The sequence below is a fragment of the Miniopterus natalensis genome, chromosome 3, assembly GCF_054644295.1.
Source record: "Miniopterus natalensis isolate mMinNat1 chromosome 3, mMinNat1.hap1, whole genome shotgun sequence".
Lineage (NCBI taxonomy): Eukaryota > Metazoa > Chordata > Mammalia > Chiroptera > Miniopteridae > Miniopterus > Miniopterus natalensis.
The window spans coordinates 55,090,120-55,111,744 of record NC_142083.1 but is presented as its reverse complement, the minus strand read 5'-3'; the positions used below and the strand labels follow the sequence as shown (position 1 = coordinate 55,111,744).

The following is a 21,625-nucleotide window of genomic DNA, read 5'->3' as shown; positions in this document are numbered from 1 at the left end:
AGAAAATATCAGATCTCTACTACATATCTCTATGATTTTTATTCATAGTATTACTACAATTCCCCTGTATCCATTAAGGATCTCAGTGATTAGATAAATTCTTGAAGTTGCTGTTTATAGAGAATCTGTTCATTTAACTACCACCTCTCAAAACAGAAAAAACACAAAGTAAACATAACAAAACAAAAACCAAAGATGGCACTCTACTTAAACATACCAATTTACTTAAGAAACATAAATAGCAAATAAAATTCTAGATTTCTTTGGAAGATTACAGCTTTAAAAGAATTGACCACAACACAATAGGCCCAGCCGTTACATTGAAAATCTTTTGCGATACTCTTCAACAGATGACTGTATGTTTAAACTGGCAGCGTCCAGGGACATTCAGCCATTCACCTGATTGCTGGGCCAGTCCCAGTCCTTTCACATGGGATGGCTGGAGCTTCGTGCAAGTAACAGCTGACCCCTCGTAGTTACACAGGGCAAGTAGGAAAATAACTTGATATTTTTTCTTAACTGGGAAAGATCACACACAAACACACACAAAATCTGCCAAATAAACTAGTTTATAAACGCTCTTGTAATTCAAAGGAAGGTAACCCTTGAACAGTTCACAAATGGATTTCAGACTAGAGAGCTGGAGACACAGTTGCTACAGCAAACTGCTTGTTTGGCGTTCTAAAGCAGCTGCCTTATATGCTGCAGAAAAGTCTTATTTCAACCACATTTAACTTTTTACAGGATATAATAACACCCTGTACATTTCACAGTGCCTGGAGCACTGCTGATCTTTGTTTGCTCCTTTGAAAAAGCGCTCAGCCGAGAAGACTGAACTGCAGCCTGTGGGCTGTAATTCATCAGTTCTTTACTTTAGCAGTTTGAATCCCCCATTAATGACTTTGCACATTAGCAGCTAATCAAACAGTTTAGATAAGGCGGAGAAGAGATGCTTTACTATAGTCACAAAGAGAAAGAACTAGAATGGGAAGAAAATAAACTTCTGCGTCATCCATCAAAATTAAGGGAATACAAAATAAATAATAGCAACTGAAGAGAGAAATAAAGTATAATGTTGTAATTCTATAAACTAAGAAGCTGGAGAAAGAGCTATAGATTGTCAAGTGAGAAAATAAATGGAAACGTGCCCTCCATGTGAGGAAAGCGCAGGCATACCGTACAAAGGCCAGAGACTGTCAATGGGATATAATTGGATACGACGTTAAAAACCCTTACTTCTGAATATATACTCATTGCAAAAAAATCCCTCTGAGCAAAGAAGGTAGGCAGCAAAGAAACCAGTATGACTATTTAGTGCCCAGATGGACCTAGCACCAGAGAAACCACAAACAGGAATGAGAAGAACAGAGAACCAGGTAGCATGGCGCTGGGTTCTGTCTGATCAGTAAGGGCACTTGGGGACAAATCACTTAGCCCTGGTTTTTGTTACTGAACAGAATAAGGCAGGTATGAAAGCCCTCATTTTTTGGACTGAGAGTTAGGGACTTCAAATGTCTTGATGCAGGTCTCAAGGCTAGAAAGTGATAACCAACATTCCAACCCAGGTCTCCTGTCTTTAAAAAAAAAAGTGGTTTTATCTTACTGGGAATGTACTCTATCAAATTTAACTTGTGTCTGTAGAAGAGATGCAAGAATAGTCACAAAACCAAGAAGAATGAGAGGATGTGGCATAAAACTGGAAGAAAGTAACGAGTAAAATGGGAAATGGCAATATGAGAGAGAAGGGTAGAAAACGGAAACAATTGTTTTTGTAGAATTCCTTACAATTTTCTCTCAGATATGCAGGCACTAAGGTCACTTTGGGTTCTGTTTTCCAGGCATAATTAACTCTTAGGCTATGAAAGAGTTTGCAGATGTAGAACTTCAAGCAGGTATCTTAAACGAGTCTCCAGAAAGCGAGTGAGGCAAATCCTGAACTGGCTTGTCTGGAAAGTTAGGAAGCAGATAGATTTCTGCAACAACAGATTTGGCAAAATTCCATAAAGCCTTGATGAAGAGAAGGTTTGTGAGGTATTTGGGGGGCAAGTGGAAGAAGATTCCCTGAAGACTACATCTCTAAGAACAAAACTTGCTTAACCAACCATTCAACTATTCAAATTTTATAAACAACATTTATGAAGATATGACAGGCCTGCTCATCGAGCAGATCTAATACAAACGAGGCTGGGAAGGATAGCTCATTCTCTGGTTAATTAAGAATAAAATGATATCTGAAAATGGAAGCAATGCTAAATCTAACGAAGTGAAATGTAATTGGAATGAAGCCCTGAATTTAAAAACACTCCATGAGTCTAAATTTCCAGTAAAAACTTGAGCACGATTTATAAAATACATTTGAAGGTCTTAGTATATTACAAATTCAACACAAGGCAACAAAAGGTGACATTACTGCTGGAGAAAAGTGAATACAATCTTTGAATGCTAATAGTTATCTAGAATACACATGGAGGAAAGTAACTGTATTGCAGATCAGATAATACATGAGGTATTGCAGCCAAGTCTCAACCAAACATTTTAAAGGGCTGAGAAACCAGGGCACTTTCAGATGAAGGTATCATGTCAGCATCAAGACTGGGCGAGGGCCTGAGGGATATTTAGTCTGGAGAAGATAAGGCTCTCTTCAAACAGGCAAGTAACCGACCTGGGTAAATGGGAGTAAATTCATTCTGCATCACGAGGTGGAGTTATGGACTCAGAAAGGAGATTAACATAATGAAGAACCTTGTAACATCTAGATGAGTCCCATAATTGAAAAGCATGCCTCATCTCTAGGGAATTTCTTGGCACTAAAAGAACTCAAGCACTGGCTGACTGTAGAAGATTCTGTAAAGAGATGTCTGCCTTAGCGGGGGAGCTGGAGACTAGCTCTCTGGTAGACATGTGCTATTCTGGGTGCCCGATGTCTACTGCACTACTTTGCACCAAAGAAACCTCAATTTTTCTTTAGTTGACCCAACATTCTGAGCTTTTCTCTCAGCCCATTTTTTCCAGATGATGTCAACTCTACTCTCACATTCCAGGGATAGAACAAAAAACCTGAGGCTAAGCCAAAGAGTGGATTCCACTCCTCTGCCCACAATGACTGCTTCAGGGATGCCCCGGGGAGACATGTCCTAAGGCAGACTGAAGGATGCCTAAAGACTCAATTTAAGAATTTTCTATTGAATTATCAGGGATATAGACTATCTCTTCTGTGAAACTAGTATGATAATGGATTCTCAGGGCCTAAGAATGGAGCCAATCAGGAGAAAGTGTGTTAAAAAAAAAAAAAGGATCCCATTGATGTTTGTTGGGCCACCATACTCCTGAAGCTTTCCTTTATACACAGTAACGGATTTCCTCTTTTCCTAAGCTAGTGTGGGTTGGATGTTCTCTCTTGTTGGTAAAAGAAAGGATCACAAGTGATATAACTTCCAAGATCTCTTTCAACTCCATGTGAAGAAATAATAAAAGATATAAAGGAAACAACTTTTAATACCTAAAAAATTAGGGGTAAAACAGTTGGTTAGGCTTAGTGGGTATGTGATGTGAGTCCTGCATAGTAGAACTTTGACCATAGCTGAGATAAATAAAAGGCCAAGAAGTGAGTCTTTGACAGTGGGGGTGATTTCAAGACGGAGACCCAGGAACAGCTGTTAGTAAGCCAGGAGTTACCCAGCTCCTGCTGGGAACATTTACACTTTAAAGAGCTCTAGCTGCCATGCTGCCCTAACACCAGGGCAGACAAGAGGCTCTTTAAAATTTCATTACACCCTGCTGGTAATAGGCCTTTCCTATTTCAGCGCTAAGAAGCTTCTTAAAGTAGCCATACTGAAATGAGAGACAGTGAGGAAGGGAGACGGAAATCAAATTGAGAAAGGGAGTCACAATCATCTGTCAGGAGGTTAAGTGGATGATGACGATGATGATGATGAGGATGATTTTGGCTGTCATGCTTATTTAGCACAGTTAAGTACAAAAGCGAGGGCTGATTAGGGATATCAGGTAAGAATGAAGAGTAATGATACAAAGACAGATGGTGTGATGAAGTCAAAGGAGCCTTGGGTAACAAGTATAATTAGAGATTATTAACTCCGAGAACTGTCTGACACTTAAAAGAATAACCGTATAAAAACTGGGGGATATAGAGTGCTCAGGTTTGATTAGAGCAAGCCTTGGCCTTATGGAACCTACAGTTTTGTGGACATGAGAACCATCAGGATAGGAAAGATTCCAAGGAAGACTAATGCATGATTTATCACAACTCTATCCAAGCAGTGGTAGCAACACAAATGCAATTTCCACACCATCTTTAATATCCAGTCTCTCACCAGCACATCACAAATTCTACAGGAAAGTGCTTTTTTGGGGGTACAATCCTTGAGTATTTAATGAGAAAGAAGAAAAACTATGCACTCCGTTTATTTTAAATAATGTGACTTACGTATGTAGGAAGGGTGATCATGCATGACTGCTCAAAGAGCAGAGCCCACAAATCCGAATCTATTCTTCTAAAAAAAAGCAAACAACGAGCCAAGCAACCCACTTCTAATTCCCTTCATGAATAATAAAGCAGACAGTGTTGAAAGCAGAGATCTGAGTGCTGGGAGAGAATTTTCTCACAACCACAGGTTGCAAAGGGTGCTAGAGGCCAGCTGGCAACGTAGGGGAGGCAGGAGAGGGAGATAACAAATACTCTCATGTATGAAAGATGTAGATGAAGACTGAAGAAGAAACAGAGATTTAACCAGTTGAATCAGCACATCTGCCCTGAAGAACAGGGCATTTTCTTGCATTTTCAACAGCACCCCTTTGTTGGTGCCATTTATCAGGATAAACACACCAGGGCTTTGGCAATGAAACTGGAATCTATTACACATGGTACTGGTTATCCAGATGAAAGCTAGATGCCGGGAAAAGCAGTTTTTCAGTTAGGACCATGTAAGTCACAGAAAATGTTCTTACGTGGCTCTTGTTTCAGAGTCTCGTGTCATCTCCCACCCGGAGCTGCATTTTACTGACCCCCTTTTTCAATTAAGCTAATCCAGCCCCTGCTGTTTACTTGGAATAAACATGACATAAAAATGGAAAATTGGACTTGGTCAAATTCAGCTTTAGCCAGCTGAAATAGCATCAATGGGAGAAAAATGATGCTGCAATTTTCTTGTCTGGTAAAATGAGGCTAGAAATCCATGCAGAAAACGTGGCAATATTCATTAAAATGAAGACTATTCTACAATGAATAGTTATAGTTTGCTTTTAAAAGCACTTGTTAAAATACCATTAGATGCTCAGTAATGATTAAGACGATGAAACAAAGATGTATGGATAGGAATATTGAGTTCCACTGTTTCCTTTGAACTCTGAAGTGATCTCTTTCTCCGAGTCCATTTTCAAGTGTGACAACTGGAAAGGACAATTAAACAGTAACAAAGCTACCAATCTATTTTGAAATGCTGATTAAATTCCACCTTCACCTGCACAAAGAAAACTATAGACATGTATGTGACAGAGCAGGGTTAGCATAAGTTTAATCAACATCTGTGAGAATGGAGGACAAGAACAACGGGGCTACATATGTGGAGCCTCAGTTTCCCAGACCCTATAGCTGTATACCTGAAAGGAGGAGACTGATCCACTTAACTGATATTTAAAAATTTACCTTCGTATGTAAATTTGTGACAAAAGAAATGAATGAATGGATATTCATTACTCAGGAGAATTAAAATAACTAGCTAAATTTTGGAGCAATCTTTAAAAAAACAATCATGTAAATGTGCTTATAATCCTATAACAGGCAGCATCTCAACGTGGGTACTGATTATTTCTATACATGTGGTGGCCACACTGCTCCAGCCACAATCTCCAGAAAGCTACCTGTTGTAACTGGTATGGAGCGATCCAAAGGAAAGGGAAAGTCCAGCAACCTTAGAATAGTCCTTACCCAGTATCTAAATAACAAAGTGCTTTATTAATAGTCCAGTAATAACTTTTCTCATACTTCCTTGAAGTCTTAGAATTCCTCAGCCAATTTCTTAACTGCCTCCAGTATTCTTCTCCTTAGAAATGTGAAGGTAAGTTTGTACGGAGCAAAAAATGGCAAGTAGGCAGAATCATAGATTGTTATTTCCTTCTTTTCATAAACTAGTTGATAAAACTCCAACTTTGTTTTAAAATGCACTAGAGTTACTTGTCACATGTGCTGTTACTTGTCACAGTAATACAATAAAAGAACAAACATCTTTTGCTCACAAAAATCAAGTTCAGAAAGAACCTTGACTGTTCTCTCACCACTGTTTTTAGTTTAATGAAAAGTGATGCTCTTTTTATTTTCATTTGCTCTTTGACAGGAAAATATTACTTACTTTCCATCCCAGACATGGTCACCTCTGTGGAAAATCACCAGGTTATTCTTAGGGTCCAGAGCCACTCCAGAAACCTGGCCTGGTAGCAAGTATACTCCAGGCCAATCCAGGGCCTCTTCTACATGGAAATCTAAAAGATAAATCCATACATTTAGTGTAAACAAGAAAGCTAGTGTAACCTCATGAAGACTCACTTGGTTATAAGCAGCGCATGCAGTAACATCACTAGATGCAAAGAGGAAAAAAAAGTCAAGCCATGCTCTACATATGATATACCACATGCACATGCCAAGTAGCTTCTGGACCTATGAAATCAAGTAAGCGACTGTGAACTTGTTTGGGAATTACATGTTCTCTTTTCTCATTGATAAAATGTCTGTAAAACCTGCTTACCCTTAAGTTATTAAGAACAAATGTGAAACCGCCTTCTTCTTAACAAGATTCTTATTTTAAATGAGTACCTTTGGAAAATATGGCAACATGGATGGCATCATTTTAATATAAATACCACGGCCAATAAGCATAGCCCCCCCATGCCCTCTGTCTCTCCCTCCCTCTTTCCCTCTCTCAGTTAACTCCTGTGTAAATTCTGGATGTTCAATATACATTAGATCCTACAATAAACCGTCCCTTGTACAAGGAACTATATAAGATACCAATTTCATTTTTCCTAACTTCAGTGTTCCTATAAAAAATGGGAGTGGGGAGATTCTCTTTCACTGCTTCCTAACATAAAAAGAGGAAAAAAATCACAGAAACTCTGTGACTGAATGGCTTCCAAATCATTCTCATTTCTGGTCTGAATACACTTACAGAGAATAGCTGGGTTCATTTGCGCTAATCCCGTCATAAACATGCTCACAAGTAAAGACGGATGATGTGTGAGGGAGCCGCGCTAGGATATATAGTTATGAAGGTACCATGAAATCTGCTGCATCAGTGTCAATATTTCTTCCCCCCTCCAATGCTTCAGCAGAGATGCTGAGAAGCAGAAAAGCAGCAATTCGAGTCTCATTTATCTTCCCCACCCTCTGAAGGACATAGCGACACACGGCAACATCTCAGAGATAAGCATTAAAGAGGAAGAGCGGGAAGCACGGGGCTTGTATAATTAGCTTCTGAAAACTTGAGAGGATGCCAGCGTGAGGATAAATGCTCTAAAATAATTCCCTCAACTATACAAAAAGATAGTACTTCCTCAGTCAAAATATTTTACCTTTGCCCATTTATCTCTTTTCTTTCATAAAAATTAACAAAACATAGCACAATCAATAGGCTGATAGATCAGTTCTGCCTACAAGCTTTGCTGGAGCATCTTTAACAAACATTCCCTGAGCGTATTGTCTAGGTGAGGCATTATGCTTGATTCTGGGAACACAAAGAAAGAAAACACTGTTTTTGGCCTTGAGGAATTATATAATGGGAAGGGGAAAAAACCAGAAACCAAATACTTATGACACCAAGTAGGGCGGGAACGAAGGAGGGGGCCTGTGATCCTTCCTGCGGCTTGGCCGGGAGAGGGTAGGGTTAAGGTCAGACCTGGGAGGTTTTGTAGAGGAAGAAACATTTGTGTTTGCACTTAAAGGTAAGCGGAGGGTTCACTGAGTATAGAAGTGGGCTGAGAATATTTAGGTCAGAAAGATCAGAAGAGAGGAGGTTTATAATTGCAGAATGTGCTGCAAGATCTTTATGTAATAGGGAAAGAATACTTGTGCACATCAGGTGGGGACAGGGAAGTAGGAGGCAGGACTAACTGACCCGGAGATGCACTTTAGACTGGAAAATGTTCTGTAGACAACACGAAGGAGTATGGATTTAAAAATGAGTGAATGTAGTTCTGAGCTGTGGTGTCCTGCTCTACGCTATGATTTTGAGGCACTCTGCGCGTACCTTACTGGTAGCAGTAAAGCACAGAGTTTGGAAATAATTTATTTTTGAAATACGTTAGGGCACACCAGAATGTCAATCTCACTCACGTGTGCTTTGATATGCTTTCTTGAGTTGGAGAGAAGGGGGGCAGAGTTACAGCTGGCATTTCTAAATCTGTAAACCATTCTGGGCCCAGCAGTGGATGTGAAAGGGGCTGCTCAGATGAAGAGCATTCATCATCTATCACGCTTGTCGTAATAGGAAAAAAGGACACAAGTCGCTGCTACAGGGAGCCACTGAAGGTTTTTAAGCACGGGGTGATATAATTAAAACTGTGTTTATGAAAGTAAACTACAGAAATAGGGCATAAGCATAATAATTAGAGATGTCTAGATGGATCAACAGATGGATAAATCATTCCCCAAAGAAAATGTTTCAGGTTATTTTAAAGTTGCTTGAATTTCAGGTTGTACTTCATTCATGCTCATCTCAGTTACAGCTTGTCTGTTTGGGGGTCATCATTCCATAATCGCTCACCAGCTCCTGAAGATTCTGGATGGGCTCCAAGAGACCATCGTGACAATATATTTAGTTGCTTTCATCAGAGTCTCAAAGCCCAGAACTACAACAACTAGATGGAATTTCTTGAGGGCAGGGATCGTGTCTTATTCAGTTTTGTCACTGAGGCTTGAGCAGGGCCTGGCCCCCTGCGATGGCCTAGTAAATGCACTAACCTGAACTCTATGCTCCAGTCTTTCTTGCTTATGTTGTCAACTAGCATTTAAACAGCCTTATAATCTTATAATTAACTTGTACTACCTCTTTTTATCCCTAGCACTGTATTAAAGACATTGTGAAGAGAATCAATAAAAATACGGATAGCTGGCTAATTATTTTCATTAAATATAATAAACAAATATTATGGTTCCTGGAACCTTTCTATTTAGTGGTTCACCAACTGGTACAGGAGGCTAGATGCTCATAAAGGTGCAGAGATACTGTGATAGAAACTATGCATTGTTCAAAATCAATACATTTTTCTGGGACCAAACGTGATTTTAGTAAAATATTGGAAGTGTTGTGTAAAGAACTTTCACCTAGCTATGAAAGGCCCCAATTATCACTGACCTTAGTTTGATAAGTGCTTGAAAGCCTACAAAAATCATTGACTAACAGGTTGCTAACAAACTATGTTAAAAATCCTTTTTGGCTGGAAATTCTCAAGAAGAAAACTCAGTGTAAATGTGTACACATGTATTAAAACATACTTTCGGTGAATTTTCAAAATAGTAAAGGTGATATGTGAGGAAATATATGAGGGCTAACATTGAGCAAATGGCTCTCTTAGTACTGAGTCAACGCAAAGGAGAACTACCTTGTGCATGGCAAGAATGTTTGGAGAAATTACATTAATTATTTTTAATTTCATTAAAATATAATTGCACACTTATTAAGATTACCTAGCCAAGAACTCAAAACTTTCAGGATCTAGATCTCTGTGTTAGACATTCTAGGATAGTTTAAAGAAAAACTGAGTTCATTTTCTCTTCTGTGAACATTAGCTCAGTTAATTGATGTTTCTGCTTCCGATATCACTATCTTTTTCATTATTAGGTAGTTGAAGGCTGTTCGCCTCAAGATTAAATGATCAAGAATCAAGGCATTCATTTAGGATTAGTGGTGTATATATGGAATTAATACTGATGTTTTTTCAATCCCTGGCCATCTCTATATGAGAATCATAAAAAGGCTAGACCATATTGGCTCATCCCAGGTCATTTTCTTATTTCAAAGGAAAGAAACTCTGGGCTTGAGCCAGACTTCAGGAAACAGTATTAAGGATGGTTATTTTCTAATAATCACCTATTAATAATAATAATTTCTCCAATGAAGAAAAATCTCAAATCCTTATTAAAGAAATTGTATGATAGCCCAGCCAGCGTGGCTCAGTGGTTGAGCATGGACCCATGATCCAGGAGATCACGGTTTGATTCCCAGTCAGGGCACATGCCCAGGCTATGGGCTCGATCCCCAGTGGGGGGTTTTAGGAGGTCGGTCAATGACTCTCTCATCATTGATGTTTCCACCTGTCTCTCTCTCCCTCTCCCTTCCTCTCTCTGAAATCAATAAAGACATATTTTAAAAAGAAATTGTATGATAAAATATATTTGGGTTCTAACTTAAACATTAACAATCACAGAGAAGTTAAAATTTTGAGTTCAGACTCCTCTTAGCTTTTATTTAAGAAGTGATCCAGTACATGATTAATTAATTCTGTAGACTTTAGTAGTTTTAATTTGAAAATTAAATACAAATTTCTTACACATGACCTTGGGAAGCTATTCCCAACTCCAAGTGTCAGCTGCTCTAAATTCTCATGTCAAATAATAGGATTATTTCAGAAGAACCCATGTATTTATTATAAATAAAGGTAAATGTACAGCCTCATATTCCACCACAAATTAAGAAAAGAGTTACTACTTTCAGAAAAAAATTAAACATTACTATTAAAATTGTATCAATAAATCACTAAAAGGATTAATGAATTACACCTTTCCAAGAAAGAGATTAATGTTAATGATCAATGCTGCTTTCATATGATATTAGCAATAAGCATTTAAAAGGTCATTCATTTATCTGTGTTACATAAGGACTAATAGAATTAGATGAAGCTGAGAAAAAAATTTAATTTCAAACCCAGAACTATGACTTAATCTGAGCATAACTAGGCTCTTCACATTTAATCTTAAGGAAAAGATCCTGATGAGATCACTGGAAGACCTCAACAATAAGAACATCGAGTAGTGGTTGCTTTTTCTACACTCGCAAATTCTCATCTAGTGAGGAAAAGGTGCCTTATTTTGGTCAGGGACTGTTATTCATCCGAGGTACCAGCAATGACTATAATTAACTAAAACTATACGAAAAATATTTATACCCACGTCAGAAAAAAAACAAGAACTAATTATAATGTTTTAGTTAATGGGAGTGAAATGAGGAAGAGAGTTAAGACATAACTAGGGACTCAAAAGCAAAAACAGAATTTGTTTTCTTTTTAAATAAGAAAATTAGATCATCATTTTGCAAATGAAATCATCTTGGTCAATTTGTTTGGACAGAGATTCAGAAAGCATGAGCAAAGGTAATATGCAATTACAGTTATGATTGTAGAGGAGGTAATGGGATGATTGGGAAAAGGCAGTTGTCTTCCTATCTGTCTATCATCCATCTATCTATCATCTATCATCTATCTATCTATCTATCTATCTATCTATCTATCTATCTATCTATCTATCTATCTATCTATCTATCTATCATCTATCTATCATCTATTTATCTACCTATCATCTATCTATCATCTATCTATCTATCTATCTATCTATCTATCTATCTATCTATCTATCTATCTATCTATCTAATCATCTATTTATCTACCTATCATCTATCTATCATCTATCTATCTATCTATCTATCTATCTATCTATCTATCTATCTATCTATCATCTATTTATCTACCTATCATCTATCTATCTATCTATCTATCTATCTATCTATCTATCTATCTATCATCTATCCATCTATCATCTATCTATCTATCTATCTATCTATCTATCTATCTATCTATCTATCATCTATCATCTATCTATTATCTATCTATCTATCAATCAATCACCTATCATCCATCCATCCATCCACCTGTTATTTTTATTTAATTGTGAGGAGAATAACAAAGTGATTAAAAACCAAGACCTGGAGTGAGTCTGCCTGACTTTGAATCTGGGTTCCTTGAGCTATATTCTTTCAATGTCTCAGTTTCTTCCTCTCTAGATAGGTTTATAAATAGGGTTCTTGTTACGAGGATGAAATGAGTTAATGCATCCAAAACATTCAGACTGGCTCACAGTAAGGGCTATATATGTGCTTGTCTTTATTATTCCTCTCCCCTCCAGAAATAAAAAATTGGCCAACTGAATGCCTAATCTTAACCTGGAAATGCTGTAAGACTTGGACCTAGAGGTAAGCATATGGCTGAAATAAGTTAAAATGATGGAGTCAGTTAAGTAAAAGTTGTTCACAGAAATTTAATTCAATCTAACTGTATCACAGAATACTTAAAGACCCTGTGAGTTCTCCTATCTATTGGGAAGCATTGCACAAATACAGATGTATTTTTAGATGCGTCCAGTGGTGTACAATACATGCTGAATCAGCTTCCATATGCTAGCAAACAGTAGTCCAATCAAATCTGCCAATGAGGATAGCTATTGTAGCTTTAATTTATTTTTCAATGAGTCTAGTTTCCAGAAGGCAACTAGAATAAAGACACCTAACATTTTGTCTCTATTCCATTAATGCTGCCTCAATATAGATATCAAATTAATGGTAGAAATCAAAACGATGTTAGGTATAAAACGGGGTGCATTTACCTCTCAATTTACCAAGTTGAATACTTTCACACTGTACATCATATATCACAGGCAAATATCAAGGCAGATCAATAAGTAATCAGAGATTTGAAGAGCCATAAACTTCCATTATGATAGAACCCTGCCAAGTCATTTTCATAATCTATCAAATTAGAGTGCCAAGTTTTGCAGCTTTCCTACACATTGCAAGAAAATTCTCTCATAGATGTTGCTTAAGTTAAAGTAATTGCTATTTAGTTCCACTACTTTGCTGTTGAAATTTTTGAAATTTTCATCCAACATTAATGATATCAATAATAATAATAATTATTGTGAACATATTATAACATTTATTAAATGTTTTCGCTGTGCCAGAAACCAGTCAAAGCACTTTCCATGTATTATTTGCATAGAGACCACAAAACAAATGATGTTGCTGGGATTCAAAGCCAGGCAGTCAGGCTCCAGAGTCTGAAGAGTTATACATCATACTAACCTCTATGGAGTGGTTTTCAAATTTTCTTTTGGACAAATAGAGAACTACTGGGGGGGGGGGAGGGAGGGCCTGTGGCGTGTGCTCCTGTGCATGTGTGGCGGGGAGGCTGCGACTACTTCCAGCTTGAGGCATGCTCTATCCAACAACAGTTGGAAAGCCTCAGACTGGGCCAGCTGAGCCTGTCCAGGAAATTTCTCTGTTTCTAATACTGTTTTTACAATTACTGGGAGGAAAGTTTTCAGTACGGGCTCTGAACCTCACCGAAAGGCATGAAGACAAGACCTAAGAAGGAAGGTGCTGTCTTTGTGGACGGCTGCATCTTAGAGACACAATGAAGGCACAGCGCTTAACCAGGTTGTCCCTAGGAATGCCAAGGACTCGCTCAGCTCTGCAAAGCTGGAAGATGTCATTCAATGGTGCTCCTCATGAATCCTGGTGCCCATTGATATCAACCCATAATGAGGTGGAAAACTCAACTTTAAAGGCAGTTGGCAGGGTATGGAACCAGGTGAAATTCAGGCCAACTTGAAGGTCCACAAAATGGTGTTGCCTTTGGAACACTCAGGTAGTCCTGGGTCTACTATACACAGTCAAATCCAGATTTCTGAGCTGATTCAATAATTTCACCTTGAACCCTCAAATCAGTTGGATGGGATCCATTACAATATTGCAATTCTAAAGTCTGGGTGGGTCACTGAAATCTAAAGTGCTAATTCTGAAAATGCCACTGTGTTGGGCTGTGCTAGTGCCATGAACTGAGGATAACAGAGCAGGGTCCTGAGTGGAAGTCTCAGCTTCTGAGTGGCATGGGGGCCAGAGTCCCAGGGAGGCGCATCTATACTAGGCAAGTAAGCCGGCCCCTCTTTGACTGTACTGGAGTGTAAAGAACTAGAAGGTGCACATTATAAGTCATAAAGTCCAAGTTTTAAATTCAGACTCCGTGATCTCATTCAAATAGGCCTCCAGTCCTTCATGTGAAAGTTAATAATTGGTATCAAAGATATGTAAAATGAGTATAAGCTATAATATTAATAAAATAGCCTTTAAATTTTAGTCTTATTAATACTCTATATGAAAAGCTACTTTCTTCTTTGCAGCTAATACAATTCCTTATAGCAAAGTAGGCACTCAAGGACACAGTTAATTCCTCATTAGGGGGTCTCATTCTCAGCTTTGCCTGGAGTAACGAAAGGGTCTGAGAAAAACAATGGAGAATTATCCATTACATCTATTCTCCTTGTTTATACCCTGGGGAATATACATGAATTAGACTACTAATACATTTTATTAGGGCATTACATGCTAACAACTTCCTACTTTCTTTTTTGCAAATGAAAGCTTCCTGAGGATAGGTCTTTTTCTGCGTTATTCAAAGAAATGAAACATCTTCAATTAAAGTTAGATATTCCATTGTTGTGGTAAACAGTGAGAGAGAATTGAAAAGAAAAAGACGTTTAGAAATAGGTTACCTAAATATGAGTTTGCTATTCTGCATTTAATGTTGAAAACATTTTTGAATCACAGTAGTGAAAGAACACTAAAATAAACCATTTCACAAAGGAAACATGTGCACATTTCCTTTCTATAATTAGGGTTTGTGCTGTAGGTTACTATTCTACAAAACCCACTGTTTTATTTACTTCATTGACATTCACCAACATATTTAAAGTGAAAGGAAACTTCCTGCACCAGATCCCGGAGAAACATTTTTCTCCTGGGCACTGCCATTTTGACCACCCTGGAAAGTACAAAGAGATTTGAAAAGGAAATATATTTTGGGTATTTTAAGCACTTTTTTCTTAGGAAAGCTAAATAGGTTTCTAGAATATAATGTCTTAAGTCACAAGCTATGATTTTTACATTGGCACTTATGATGCCTATACGTGACCATGATATTATTTCAAATCCAAGAGTAACAAGCAAACACAAGTCATGGAATAAAGCAGGCTGCAGTGCTAACACTGAACACTTGCATAGAATTATTCTCACCAGAGGCCCTTTTGCCTTTTATTTCCATGTTGTTTGGGTTACAATTTACCGTCTTTAATATAGAGGTGCAGAAGACACCCCAGTCTGTTTATGAAATGCAGAAGAGGATGATACACTGTCAATTTCTAGGCACCATACTCAAGACATGCAATTCACTGTTGTTTGGTAGGATTCGGGAGTCTAGGTTTTTCATAAGCACCCCAGATTCTGATGCATGGGGGTCTTAAGAAACACAGTTTTGTGAGATAAAGATAGAATCAGTTAGAGGAGGGCTAATGTTTAAATACAAAGAGGTAAAACTCTGGGTTCCAGTTAACATCTCATAGAGACCCTTAGGCCAGTCCCAATGGACAATGCTCGAAATTTCCCTGTGAACAAAAGACACCGCATGCTAATTTTTTTCAATTATAAATAAAAATCAGCTGGGTGTTGAATAATTTATGGCTTCCTGCAAAGCTGTATTGAAAACATCAAGCCGGCAGCCTGTGCCATTCCAGCCCCCGCACAGACAGCTGCCATGCACGACAATCGGTTACTTTTTTGGAGATCGCCTCCGCATGCTGTATTATCTGGCTTTCCACATTAGCAAGTAACATGAAACACAATATCACAGAGGTCACAACACAGTTAAAGACAAAGATGAGGCATCCATCGCTTGCTGGTACAGAACGAAACCTGAAGGGAATAAGGTATTGTCCTCCAATTATGGAAGCCGATCACGGTTAGAAATAAAGATAAATCTGATAGTTACTCCCTTGCTGGAGGTCCCTTCAGAAATAACTACTCAACTTTCCAATTAAAATAGTAATTAATGATGGAACTTAAGAAGCCAAAGTCATAAACACAGTTACAATGTACAAGTCCACTGGATGAGATGTAAAAGATTCCTTTGAGAGGGAGGTAGATACCTTAATAGAAGGTAGTAAGTATTTCATACACTGGGAGTTTGCATACCATGTTTTTGAATTTTCAGTTTCTTTCTCCATGGAGCAAAATGGAGAATGTTGATATAATAAGAATTTGTTACCCTGAACTTCATTTGCTACCATTTCCAACACGATCCAAGTATTTTTTAGTCCTGGTAATTCTGGCTCACCAATGGAATGGGAACTGAACTACTTGGACCAAAACACAAAGAATTACTCCTCAAACCAATGTGATATCTGACAACCCAAATCTGAGTAATACTTTTTCTCATGATAAGTCCTTTTTATTGATGAGGTTTTCATCCATTAATTTTTATTCCCTTCAGATTTTGCTAATGTAGACTGCAGCATTTCATTTTATTTTTCAAGAAAGCCCTAAACGCACCTCCTGAGTGCTCTGATTCCCAGGTGCCTTCACCAGGTAGGGGCTGTTGGAATGAGGAAACTCTGCTTTCTGCTGGCCTCAAAGTAGACTCTAGTCTGTGAAATTTGTGAATTCTGTCTCTGACAAGAATAGCATTGCCCCTCTCCTCATGCTCTCCACTTTCTTTTGCATCAGATAGACCAAGATCCTTCTTTTGGACTACATTTGCAATCTCAGCTACCAGGTCTGACTCTGATTCTGCTTTTTGTGTAGGATTATATTTATGCACATGAACAACATCTTCCCTTTCTCCTAGCAGCTTGGAAAGCAGTGAATAGAAATCACCTGTGAAAAAAAGAGAAGAGATAACGGGTGTGGGGGAGGTTGATAAAATTGCAAAATTTACAAAATTTTGTGCCTGACAAATAAGTGAAAGAGAAGGTTGCTCTCAAACTTTCAAGCATGGAGGGGAGAAAAAGGAGATGATTTTCTAGAAAGTGAAATAAATAATATGCTTCACATTTCATTTTGTATACCACCTATTTCTTTCTGTTATCTCAGAAGCCAACCATCCTGGATAACCTCTATTAGCATTTTAGTAGAAACAAAATAATGCATATATGATTGTTTGGCACTTGCACTTCTCAATAAATAGTTTTCACCGTATAGTTGGATTGATTTGGAAGTTAGAGTTCATCAGATTTCTAAAATGAAATATTATCAACATCTACATCAGAAAACAGTTATCTTTACAGACAAACCCTTTGAGGTTGTCTTTAAAAGCCTATTAAAGTATAAAACACAAGAAATTAAATGTGTATATCTGAACAGGTGCTATAAAACACAAGAAATTTAACAAATACGAATCAACTTGGCAACTGGAAAACCAAAGTTATATTGCTATTATGTTAGCAGTGCTACTGTAAGTAGCTCCATTGTTCATTTCAACAAGACATGAACAAGTTCCAGAAAAATAATTTTGTTAGAAAAGAATACTTTTAAAATCAGTTACAAACAGCCCAGCTGGTGTGGCTCAGGGGTTGAGCATCAACCTATGACCCAGGAGATCAAGGTTCGATTCCCGGTCAGGGCACATGCCCAGGTTGGGGGCTCAATCCCTGGTGGGGGCCGTGCAGGAGGCAGCTGATCAATGACTCTCTCTCATCACTGCTGTTTCTATCTCTCTCTCTCCCTTTCCCTTCCTTTCTCTGAAATCAATAAAGACATATTAAAAAAAAAATCAGTTACAAACAAAAGAGAAGGTTTTAACAAACTAATACAATTGGAATAATTCATCACTAAAATGTATTTCATGCCTTCCTATACTAAGGAGTAACTTGGACAGGATAATCAAATTCCATGAAAATAAATTATTTATAAAATATTATGACATATAAATATGACCATGGAAAGTTCATGAAGCATTTTAATCCTATCATTTACATTTATGGCTTCAAATCCATTTACACCAGCTGTATGAATGGAAACATATGTATATTCTCAATAGAAGCATAAACCTGCTTTCCTAAGCCAAACCCAAAGGTGACCCACAGCTCTTCCTTTTCCTTACTCTAAGTCCTGCTGATAAAATTACTATGACTATGGAGTCCTATTGCTTGTTTTAATTACATTTCCAACACCATCAGATAACACTTGTGAAATCTTTCTTATGATCATTAGGAGATGAAAGCAATAACTGATTTAGCCATGATATATTTCACTAAAGAATACGCTATTAAGAAACTGGTGCAAGGGGATATGAAATCTTTCCAAAATGATGCTAAGAGATCCTGTCATGTTTACAAATATTCTTGGGTTAAGGATTCAAAGTAGGTTTTCAATTCTTGCCCATGAAAGCAGCATATCCCAGGTGAAATCTTCAATCAGAAAATAATTACCAACTAATAGGGCCAATCTCAGTAGAATGAACAAAGCAAATTACAACTCAACCAAATCTGTTAGGCCACAGTGGCATTCTGCCTCACAAAAGAGAAATTAATCCACTGCTACTAAATTCTCCTGCCTCATACACTAAATATAAATAGTACAACATGCTGCTGTACAATGAAACATTTTACATAGAAAATAAAATACAAGATTATTTCAGGGACAAAGAAACAACATTCTTTTATTTTTAAAAATATATCTTTATTGATTTCAGAGAGAGGAAAGGAGAGGGAGAGAGAGAGCGATAGAAACATCAATGATGAGAGAATCATTGATTGGCTGCCTCTTGCACACCCCATGACTGGGGATCGAGCCCGCAACCCGGGCATGTGCCCTGACCGGGAATCAAACCCCCATCGCCTGGATCCTAGGTTGATGCTCAACCACTGAGCCACGCCCGGCCGGGCACAACATACTTTTAAAACTTGAATCAATGTCATTAGGCCAATATTGGAGGAACACAGGCTCAGAACTATGCATATAGCTATTCAGGTTTGTCAGTTAAAATCTAAAATCTGTGGTCATATACCAAATACAGAGCACTCGTTTCTTTTGAAATTATCATTTACATTTATCATTGGGTTGGTAAAATAAAAATTTAACAGTGTAGCCCGGCTGGGCGTGGCTCAGCACTTGAGCATCGGGGTTTGATTCACAGTCAGGGCACATGCTCGGGTTGCGGGCTCGATCCCCAGTCGGGGGCGTGCAGGAGGCAGCTGATCAATGACTCTCATCACTGATGTTTCTCTCTCTCTTCCTCTCCTTTCTTCTCTCTGAAATCAATAAAGATATATTAAAAAAAAAAATTAACCGTGTAATAGGCTTGTCCAGAGACAGATTGTATTGGCCTTGTGAGAACATAGTTTCAGAGATGCATCTCTGTAAATAGTTTGTTGCATGGGACAGAGATCTCCATTTTTATGCACAAACCAGAAAGGGTTTTTCCCTTTTCTGGTGTACAAAAAATATGGAATCTTGAAATTTAAACATTTTTCTTAGTCATATTAAGATCCTGATTTAGGAAATAATCTAACCTTGAGTGTAGCAGATAGAATAGAATATAAATGGAGGAAGTTTTGTGGTCTCTACCGTAATCTCATCTCTCAACACTCCTTTCTTTCCAGGTATAAAGGACTTCCAGTTCCTTGAATGTTAACTCTAAGATGTTTCTTCTTTCTGGGACATTCTCTAGCTAGTAATCAACTCTCTCCTCAACCTTCAGATATTAATTAGGCATCACTTATATCCAAGAAACTTTCCTTGACTATCAAATTGGGGTTCTCCACTATGTGCACTTACAGCAGTCTGGTGTTTCCTGGTATTGTTACTGCCCAGTGCCTGGTCTATATTTCACACTAGGGTTTGAATCCAACCCTGATGCTTAGTAGCTATTCTGTGTCTTTAAGCAAGTTATTTAACCTTCTAAACATGATGACAACTACCTTTAAGAACTGACTTACAGATTTAAAGATTGTTAATGTAATATGCCCGGTCCACTGTATATCATAAAGTAGGTACTACTAAATTGTAATTATTGTAATTACCAATGAAAGATATAAACTGTAGGTGCAACATGCATCTGCTTCAATCTACTGTTCACCTAAAATTTTAAAAGTCCTTATTTCATATTCAAGAATTGGAATTTTCAAAATGAATAAAATCTTTACAGCCCTCCATTTTCTCAAGCCACTAGGGCTGCTGTAGCAATTTGTTTCCTAGCTTTGCCAAAGGAGGTTGTATCTGCACTTTCTCCTTTTATTTTTAGTCAACTTTTGGAGAAAGAACCATCCCCACTTCAGCGTTCTGGAGGCCAGCCCTCCCAGCTCCCCCTGGAGCCTTTCCTCTCTGCTTTCTTCTACTTTCTAATACAACTTCTCTGGCAAAGGCCTGACTCACAGGCTATAAACACACGTACTTTGCGCTTATCTGGAGTGGCCGTGGCGGCGAGGAGAGGCCCTCCCCTGACACGTCTTTCAAGCTTTTCCGTCTTCCTTCTTCCTTTAACATGTTCCCACACTGTCTAAGAGAGCTTTCTTGCGATAAAGGAAATATTCTACATCTGTGCTGCCCAACATGACAGCCACTAGGCACATGGGGCTACTGAGTCCTTGTAATGTGGCCAGTGTGACTGAGGAATTTAATGTTTGATTTTACTTACCTTTAATTAACTTATATTTGAATTTACATAGCCACATGTGGCCAGTGTCTACCACATGGGACAGCGCCGGGCTATGTACTGCTACAACCTTCCTCACATCTTCTTCCTCTCCTAGCCAAAGGACTCCATTTCCACTTCTCCCTTCACCCCTGCGTGGCCTGTGCATGAGTTGCTTAAGAGCTTCTAGTTGCCAAAGTCAAGACACTCTTCATCTTGACCTACCGGTGGCAGGAGGTCTCTCCTTATAACAGTGTTCTTTCCAGATCTTCTCCACCTGTCATCTCTGCTTTCTCTTATTCTGCTGCCCAACATATGAAACTGTTGGTGTTTTCTGAGGTCTATCCCCGGCATAGTTTTTCTCCTGGCTTGGCCACTCGCAAGGCTTAAGCTGCTATCTCCAGACAAATGACACTCAAGTCTGGAGCTCTCCTAGTACCAAATTGGTATATACAACCGCCTTCAGAAAATTTCCCTTTGGGTGTCTGTTTCATAGGAGTCTTGAACTCGACATGTTTAAAACTGAGCTCTTAATCCTTTCCCCAAATTTTATCTTTTTTACAATCTCTCTCTCGGTGATGAAACTGTGTTTGGGGCCAATCAATCCAGAAAACTAGATTCCTCCCCCTCTTACCTGTGAATCACAGAGTCAACTGGTGCGTCATGCTGATTTGTCAACATCACTTCTTTCCTCCCAATCACCCTTACTTATTTGAGATTCTTATCGCCCTCTGATGCGCATGATGGAAAACTCTTCCCTTCCTTGGAACAAACCCTCATCTCTATCTCTGATGTCAAAAATCCGTCGAATGGTATTGAAGCTGCTCCGCCTCTGTGGAATGGACTTGTCATTGAAGGCAGCATGACTCCTCTGGACATCCTGAGTTATATCCCACCTTTCCCTCATCTCTGTCGGCCTACGTATTTCAGGGTAGTGGTCTCCCATTTTATTCTGGGTCCCACTGCTAAGGTAACTATATAATTTATTTCCCAAACTGGGACACATGTGAGAATGAAAGGGGTGTTGTCAATACTTATTCTAGGCATAAGCTAGGGCAGTCCTGGAAAAACAGGGATGTATTATTGCCCAACCTATCGTTGACAGAGA

General features: G+C 38.4%; 1 protein-coding gene across 8 annotated transcripts in view; it reads right to left on the bottom strand.

Moving 5' to 3' along the window:
* The window catches only part of PAM (peptidylglycine alpha-amidating monooxygenase), a 147,674-nt gene that overhangs the window by 26,628 nt on the left and 99,421 nt on the right, over positions 1-21,625 (bottom strand). For 4 of the 8 annotated variants that reach the window (XM_016221968.2, XM_087815463.1, XM_087815464.1 and 1 more), the window contains exons 14-15: positions 16,437-16,760; positions 6,366-6,495 (exon numbers count right to left, since the gene is read on the bottom strand). In XM_016221968.2, the coding sequence (XP_016077454.2) occupies positions 6,366-6,495; positions 16,437-16,760 (454 nt within the window). The remainder of the gene's footprint in view (positions 1-6,365; positions 6,496-16,436; positions 16,761-21,625) is intronic. The other 4 variants (XM_087815466.1, XM_087815467.1, XM_087815468.1 and 1 more) reach the window with 1 other exon arrangement.